Here is a 9,520-nt window from a genome sequence, read left to right on the forward strand (position 1 = left end):
ATTAATTAAATATTAATTTATAAGTTAATTTATAAATTAATTTATAAATTTTTTTAATAATAACAACTATTTTAGGTACCAATAATTATTTTAGTCTCTAATATAAATTTAGTCAATATAATAATTAATTTTTGTTGGTCTCTAAAATTAATTTCTATTTAATGTTTTTGTAATAGTAAATAAATTTATATAATATTATTAAAAACAAATAATAAATAAAATATGTTAACTTATTATTTATTATTATTATTATATATTAAATATAATCAATTATACATAAAATTAATTTAACTTCAAGTACAATCGATATATATACATACATATATATATATATACATATATATATATATATGTGTATTAATTATATAATATAAATAATAATAATAAATGAATTTATATAATAAAAATATTTAATGATATGATTAATATAAACAATAATTAGTAATAATAATAAAAATATATAATTTTAATATAAAACAACAAATATATTTATTTATGATAAAAAAATATATTCATATAAAAATATTATTATTTATAAAAATGAAATATAAAATAATAATACTATTTTCAATTTAATATAAAATTACTTTCTAATTAAAATTTTATAATTATAAATATCTAAACTTTATTTTATTTAATAAAATATTTATATTTTTTTAACTAATATATATGATGGTATAATTGTTACTATTTTAGGAATATTATTTTAATATTTTTTCTATTGTATAAAGATTTTTTTTTGTGTGCATTATAACTAGTTATAATGATAACCATAATCCTAACCCACAAGACATGTTAATTATTTTTCAAATTTTTTTTACAGTTTTAATTATTAAAATTTCTATTATAATGGAAAATTTATTTTTATGATCTCTTTCATGTTACAACAATATGTTTGTATTTTTTTTAAATAATTATTTAACGGTACTGAAAATAATGCACAAATTTTTAATTAACTAAAATCTACACAAAAATAACTCATATTTCATTATTCAAATGTTTTTAAAGATAATGATAAATTTGTAAACTTACATTTTAAACCATTTAAAAAATAAAAATTTCCCCACAAATTCACTCTACATATCTTAATCCAAACAACCTCACTTTCTTCACAGTTTCCTCTCAAATAACTCCAAATTTACTCCCTCAAATCTCCACACATCCCCTCCTTAATTCAAACACACCATCACATTGTGTTTGTTTCGAGTTGTTTTGAGGTGATGGGTTGTGTTTGTATCCATTGGTTTGTGTGGATTTGAAAGCACGAAAATGCAACAAATGTGCTTTATTCCATCCACGTTGTTGTTGAAGATTTGCGGAGAAAGTTACGTAAGGTTATGTCATTTTACTTTGTTACCCTCAATTATTTTGTTGAAGTCGATGAACTTCTACCGTGAACATTGCACACATAGTGAAAATTCCTATGGAAAGGTGTTGCATGCATGCATGGAGATTCCTAACTTGCTTGACTCACCTTTGCAATGTGATTGTGTTTGTGGTTGTATCATTATTGTGGTGTTAAATAGGATGAAGAAGGATGAGTTTGTTGGGTCTATTAGTGTCTAAGTTCAAGAGGGGAGGGGTGAATTGAGCTTATAAAATTTTCGCAGGAACACACAATTTTCAGTATACCAGAGGCAAAAAGAACAGATTGTTTTTACATGAAACAGATTGATTCTTCAGAGCAGTCTAGCACAATTTGAATTTGTTCAATGTAAAATTGTGATTAACAGAGAATTACAACAGAGTCAGATCAGCTGAATGTTATGAGGATGAAAGATACAGTTATAGCTTAGAAATCAAACAAATTTACTCAACACAAGGTTCTAAGGAGAATGGTTCTTTCTCAGATTTTAATGAATAGACTGTTTGTTCACAGATCACTTAAACCATCATATACAACTGCCTTGTTTGTGATTAGAAAGCTTTAACACATAAGGAAGAACAGTTTTTACTTAAACCCAGAATTAACAGATTCAATTTCAAAAGAACAGATTTAGTTCTTGACAGAATTAAGCAAAACCAGAAATGAGTGTAGGGATGAGAAGAAAGGCACACAAGTTTTTATACTTGTTCACTCATACAGAGCTACGTCCAGTCTCACCTTACCCCAAGGTGGAATCCACTAAAAATAGTACCAATTACTTACAAACTCAGCAGTTCTTGAACACTACAAGAACAACACCAACAATGCTGAAAAACTCTATTTCAGCACACCTTGCACTCCAAGAAACCCTATCAAGGAGTGACTAACATTTACAACTTTACAAAACAGAATAAAGGAAAGATTACACCTGAAAAGAAGATGCAAGAACTCAAAACCAGTAGTTCAATTTGCTGCAGAACTGCACCAGCACCTTCACCAAGATCAAAGGTGTCCTAGAACAAGCACACTTGAAAATCTCTTTGGAAAACCTTTCAAAAATCTTTCAATCCTTCTTCTCACATGGAAATTGTTTGATCTCTGTTAAAACCGTAATTGCTCAGCTCTTTTTCATGTGAGAGAGACTTTTCTTTATATAGAAAACAGTTTCTAACTTCTTTTCAAAAAACAGTTGAAAAGCAGTTATGAAAACAACAGATTCATTTTTGAACTTAACAGATTTATTTTGTGAAAGCCGCCAACTCAGCTAACAGAAATAACTGTCTGAGTTGTACCTTTGGTGCCCTAACTAACTTGTGAAAAACCTTTCAGCTGACCAAAGAGTAAACCTGTTCTTTCACAGTGAAACAGATTAAAATATAGCAAACAGGCCAGCTCAGCTTTAACTGAAATAACTGACTAAGCTTTACCTGTGGTGCCTTAACAGAATTTTAGAAAAGTCTTTTAACAGAGAAGAAATAAACTGATTCTTTCTCCATAAAACAGATTTATTTTTTGTACTGATTTAAAACTTTTAAGAGCACTTTTAAAAGCTTTTCAAAAACCCTTTAACCACATCATGTGCTTGATCTAGGCTTGGTTAGGCATCTAGGATAGATCATGTAGCAAAAGACAACCTTACACAAATACAAGCCTACATACAAGATCATCTAAACCTATTACAAACATTACAACAAACTAGCTATTTTTCTACATCAAACACACACTAACTCTAGGTAGAGAAGAGGCTTCATCCATCTTCAACAGAGTTAAGGTAGTGCATTATGAGGCTCTTCGTGCACTGCTTTGCTTATAGTTAGGTTCTTTGTGAAGTGCAGATTGTGAAACAAAGACAATGGTGGTGTTCCTTCAATGTTAGTTTTGAGCGTTTTTTTTGTGTGTATGGATGCACGTTTTGGATTATAAACAAGTCAAGCACATATGTTTACACCAAAAAGCCATGAGAACTGATTATGTATGTCATTTAAGAGGAAAACAACATCGATTATGGGGTTATTTTCAAGGGATAATCGATGTTGCCTCCCCCATAATCGATTATTTGTGTATTTTCTTTAGATAATTGATTATCCCTTGGTGATGATGTTGACCTTGTTTTTTTGTTGATAATCAATGTTGTGGTACATGTTATACATGATCGATGTTGTGGTATGTTTTTTGGATTCTCACTTGGTCACATTCATTACTTTTGTTTTGATGTTTTTTGATTAATTTGGATTTCATTTTTAGTTTTTGGATCAACATAGTTTGGTTTTCATTTTGTATTTTTTTATTTATTTTGGTTTTCAATTCTTTTGATGAGCATATTTTGGTTTTCATTTTTTTTTCAACATATTTTGGTTATGATTTTTTATTTTGGTTATTTTGGTTTTGAATTTTGTTTTCGATGAGTATATATTGGTTTAGGGTTCCCATTTTAGGATTTTATTTATTTATTTTAGTTCTCACATCCAACGTTTATGGATGTTGTTTTGTTTCAGTATTTATGGTTAGCTGCTACTGGAGTGTGGTTAATAGTTAGTGGTGGTGTAGTAGGTTGTTTGTGGGGTGTGGTTAGTTGTTGGTGGTGGTGTGGTTAGTTGTTTGTGGTAGTTGTATTTTAATTGTATTGAATTTTAGTTTTGAGATAAATATTTTACATAATGGAAGTTGTAATATTATTATTGTTTTATTATGTTGTGTTATGTTTAATTGTCACTTTTTTTTGTTCCTTAACAATTATGTATCATATTTTTGTTTTATTTTCTCATATGGATTATTTTGTGATTGTCAATTAACTTTTTCATAATAGGTTCTAAGTTTACTATCCATGGCATCTTCATCGACGAAGAGGCAAAAAACTCGTAAGGGTAAAGTCGTAGTAGATGATGCTCCAATTGCTACTATCGAACCAATGAGGATTGAAGACGTTTTGGATTATTTGTGGTATTTCAGTTTGAAACATTAGATGGTTGTATTGGAAAAGTGTTTCATGGCAGACCAGTCCTACAACTGAAAGTGATGAATTTTCCATATTTTTCGTAGCTGGGTTTGAGTTTCAACAACATTTGAATTTCCAAGGATTACAACCATTCATTGATCTGAGACTTTCATATTATGAGGACCTCGTCAAAGTGTTTTTTTTCAAATATGAAGTTCACACCACAAGGTTACCTTTCTATTGAGATTAACTCACAGAGGATTATAATAAGACATATGGATTGGATAAATGTGGCTAATATTAAGTATCATGATACTTTGTTAACCCCTAGTACCATCCCAGAGCAGCTACATTATGATCATCAAGTGGCGCTATCAACCATAACAAGATAAGAGGTGCATGATCAAAATGTAAGAAATGTAGGTAGTTTGACTATGAATGACAAATTACTTCATTACACATGAGTGCACATGTTCTGTCCTCGAGTGAGCAATTTCTCTCAATTGTTGCATAATGATATTTTCATATTATGGTACGCCAAAAGTAATATAACAATTAACTGACCCAATACATCATGCAACACATGATCAAATGTTAGGACAACAACATGCCTCTTCTGTACGACATTTTGATAACACCAATCATGATGGTCTATAACTTGGACTTGATGAACGAATTATCCATCATGCTATCGTGGGATTCCCATTTCGAGAAGAAAACCATGAAGAAGTTTAATATCTTTCAGGTAAATGGTGTCTGACAACTTGGTAGGTATGACGAGCAAGATGAAGAAGATGATGAAAACCTACCATTACCAAAAGACCATGTTGAAGGCGGTCGACCTCAACCCCCATGATGTTCTAATGTTAACCCAAATTTAGGACAGGATTCAAAACATTCAGGAAACTATGATGAACATGAGGATAATACAAAGTTGAACATGTTCGACACATGTTTTGACATGGTTGATCAAAGGATGGACCGACTAAAATAACGAATTAATAAGATTGAACACCATCAACAACAATGATTATGTTTTTAATGTGTTATTACTATTTTCATCCTAAACATTATTACATTTGTCAGTTGTTTGTTATATTCTCACCGTGGAACTAAAAGTAAATGTCTTCAATATTCATTTTATTGAATTTTAATTTTAAAAAAGTTTTTTTTTTCAATTTTTAATATTACAAATTCAATTTATAATGTAAAAAATTATTTTTATGAAAACTTTTCATGTTCCAAAAATAATAAGTAATTCATATTTTTCCAAAATTAATTATTCAATGGTACTAAAAATAATTTTCTAAATTTTAATTAACTAAAATATTTGATTAATAATATTTTAATTTAAAAAGATATAATTTATATTTTTTAACTGAATTATTTGATTACTAATATTTTAATTTAAACAAAATTTGTATATAGATAAGTAATTCATTTTTTTATTTTTAATTAATTGTAATATTATATTTTTTAATTAAATAACTAATTAATTATTTACAAAATTTTAATTAACTCACATCTATACAAAAATACCACATATTTCATTATTTAAATATTTTTAAAGATAGGGATAAATTTGTAAACTTACTATTTATACATTTTAAAAAAATTAAAAAAAAAATTCACAATCATCACATTACTCACAAACTTCAATAAACATTCCCCACATATTTACTCTACATACCTTAATCCAAACAATTTGTTTTTCATACTTTCCTCTCAAATCCTCACACAGTCTCACAAATCCAGACTCCCTAATCCAAACACACTATTAAGGATTGAAAGAATAAGCTCATGTAAATATTACACAATAAGCTTTGGTCCTAATAATGAGAATCCTATATAAATATGATTTGAAAAGGATATATAAAAAAAAGGAACGAATTGGATTTCAAAAGACTAGCAGGTTTGATGAATGAGTGGTTTGGTTGAGAGATGAATGTTCTACCTAAGGCGTATAGAAGTGAGAAATTTGATTGCTAACATTATTTGAAATATTATTGGTTTTTATTTATAATAATACCCGAATACTAATTCGATGCTGAATTTTGTTTGTGGGAGGTAGAATCTAAAAGACTTTCTGGTTTTATTCTGATTTTTAAAATATGTTGAATATTGAAGGATTGTTTGCCTATTGAGTATCATTTTGTGCCCAAATTTTTAGGATAGTGTTAGGAATCTTATAAGTTGTTCTGTTTATTTAATTTATTTATTGTTAAAAAAAAAACAGTATGAATGTTGTTGTTGCCAGGGATCTGTGAAGAAATATAGTTGTCAGGGTTAATGTGTTGTATTTTCAACTCCCCTATCAAGAAATTTCTCTTGATTTCTCTTTACATAAATACATCATAAGGATCCCCTCACGTGTCATGATAAAATATATATTAATTTTGTGTTAGAGTTTAGGATGTTAAGAAAAACTAATTTAATTATATTAGGATTATAAGAAATTAGATAAAAACTTTTTCTTACCGAATTAATGTATGTTTTATGAAAAATATACTTTGCCAAATTGATTTCCACCCCCTGTACTAATGTTGTACATCTATCACAATATTTTCAAACAATATCCTAAAACATGTGGAACTTTTCCTTGAAATCACAACTTCTTCAAAATAAATAATTATTATATATCAGAGTAGGCAAATGTTTTTATACTATCAATAAATTAAGATTGGTTTTACTATAGTTATCACTACTCAGTAATTATTATTATAAAAAATAATTTTATTATATATAAAAATAAATAAATAATTTTAATTACTTGGTTTCATCTATCAAAACCGAAATTTCATATCTGTGCCTTAAACTACCTTAACGGAATCACATCAAATAAAAATAATAATATAGTTATTGTAGTATAACATATTAACATAGTATATGGGTTCTGGAGGAACAAAATTTTACTCTTTTTTTTTTCTTTATTACATGTCTACCACATAATAATATACATACATATATATTATGAAAGGATATTTGACAGAGTAAAAGTAATCGATGGGAAGAAAGATAAAGACTCAGTAGTTTAATAGTAAAATATTCTATAAATATATTGCATGAACGTGAAGGTATGCTGGATCACAGTATTATTCTTGGTAAAAAACCTCATTATATATACATACATATACATATATCCTTTAAAGCATATATTAATAATTTTTATTATCATGAGATGTCTCCTTTTCATCATCTTATTATTATTATTATTATTATTATTATTATTATAGTGCATGAATTTGAAAATTAAATTGGGGCTTACATTATGGTTTAATTATTGTTGACGTGTGTGGGTAATAAGTATGTGATAGATGGTTGTTTAACTGTAATGAGAATATATAGAGGAATAATTAAGGTTAAGTGGGGTGAAAAGGTAGGGTGTGTCGTTTAGAAATGGTTTGAGGAAATGGTTTGAGGTGTGATAATAATTTGGGTAGAAGAAGGAAACTAAATTGACAAGGTCCCTTTATGAATAATAATTGCAGAAAGAAGAGACGAAGGTCTCATCAAACTCTCTTTCTGAATAGGAATCCACTTTACTCGATCTCAAACCACTCCTCATGCCTTTCACTTCCCCCTTTCAGCTTATCAACAAAACCCAACCCTCTCCTGTTCCCATATTTTTCCAAAAGGGAAATAACGAGAAAAGATAACTACTACTATAACACACAACAAACCAGGATACATTCATTATTTCACCTACTACTCACATATCCATTCTCACTCCCAATCGCTTCAAAAATCAATCACAACAAATATATCATGGATCCATTCATTTTTTCTTTCTTCCACATCTTTAACGTCACGCAGTGAATAAAAAACCTTATCTAATTTCAAATATAGAGAGAGTAAAAACCATTACAAAATGAAACCAACGTAATACAAGTTAAGAAAACATGCGAGAGTAAATATAAATAAGGGATATCAGTTATACTAAAACATTAGTAGTTTGAGATTTTGGACTGAACCTAGCTAGCACTTCATAATTACTAAACCAAACCACATCATAAATTCCGTTCTCATCAGCCCTAACAAAAAGATAGAAAAAAAGAAAGAAAGAGAAAGACCCTTCCACTTCCGTAGCACATAGTAATGAAGAAATTAAAACGTTTGTAACCTTTTAAAGAAAACAAAGTAACGACGTTAACGTGGAGCTTAACGAATGAGCGTGTTCACAAGCGGAGAGTGAGGTCGATGTTGACGTGGTCGGAAGCGTCAACATTGTGGGAAAGGACTTGTTGTTGTTGGGGTACGGTGGAAGACGCGGCGTGGAACGGAACGGGAAGGGTGGCGGCGGTCACGTAAGGGTGGGTGGTTTGGAACTGCAGGGGCTCCATGTCGAGCCAGTAGGGAGGGTGGAAGAAGAGCCCGGTGGTGGGCTCCAGTGGCTCCAGCATGGGCCTGGGCCTGGTTTCGGTTGGCTTGAGTGTAGGCTCCAGAGGCAGCGGGGGCGGCGGGAGAAGGCCGTTGGTTTGCCTCCTCGCGGCGGCTCGCTCCAGCTTGTGGGCGTTTTGGTGGCCGCCGAGGGCTTGCGAGGTGTAGAACTTGCGGTGGCAGAAGTGGCATTGGAAGGTGCGCGTGGTGGCTGCGGTGTTGGTGGTGGTAGTAATGTTGGCGGTGGTGGAGGGTGGTGGTAGTGGTCTCTTTACACCAGCGTTTGAGGGCTGCTTGAGGAACTCGTACATGGCTGTTGGGTCTGCCATTGCAATGTTGTGTGTTAGTGAGAGTGAACAATGTGAACAGAGAATGGAATGAATGGTTTATATAATGTGAAGGGGGAGAGAGGGTTAAGGGTTTATTCTTGTTGTAAGTTTTGGTTTGTATGTGAAGCAACCTTCTTTTCTCAGGGTTGGGCCAATATGATTGGTTTGCATATCAAATTACCGATTTGCCTACCCTCTGGATAATATCCTTCCGACAATGTTTCCCCATCACCCGCCCTAAAATAAACTTTTTAATATCATTAGAGGGAAATTCATTTTTATTTAAATAGGGCTTATGAAAAAAAACATATTGGAGAAATAATGATTAAACTAAATGCTGTGTATGAAGCAAAATTATATATGGGTGTGGTAAATTAACCGAGCAATGCGCATATTCCGATAATGATAGCAGATTTTGAGGTGCAAAAAATGGCCGCGAAAGATGGCTTTTCTAACAAGGTAATGTACTCGTAATGTTAGGGAGAATGAAGAAAACAGAAAAAAGGAGTTTAG

The 9,520-nt window shown here is 30.5% G+C and overlaps 1 protein-coding gene across 1 annotated transcript; it reads right to left on the reverse strand.

Annotated features, from left to right (window-relative positions):
* Positions 1–8,476: 8,476 nt before the first annotated feature.
* Positions 8,477–9,007, reverse strand: KNU (C2H2 and C2HC zinc fingers superfamily protein). The gene has a single exon (XM_068618664.1). The coding sequence runs from the start codon at positions 9,005–9,007 to the stop codon at positions 8,477–8,479; it is 531 nt and encodes a 176-aa protein (XP_068474765.1).
* Positions 9,008–9,520: the final 513 nt, after the last annotated feature.

The sequence above is a fragment of the Phaseolus vulgaris genome, chromosome 1 (assembly GCF_051622355.1).
Source record: "Phaseolus vulgaris cultivar YP4 chromosome 1, ASM5162235v1, whole genome shotgun sequence".
Taxonomy (NCBI): domain Eukaryota; kingdom Viridiplantae; phylum Streptophyta; class Magnoliopsida; order Fabales; family Fabaceae; genus Phaseolus; species Phaseolus vulgaris.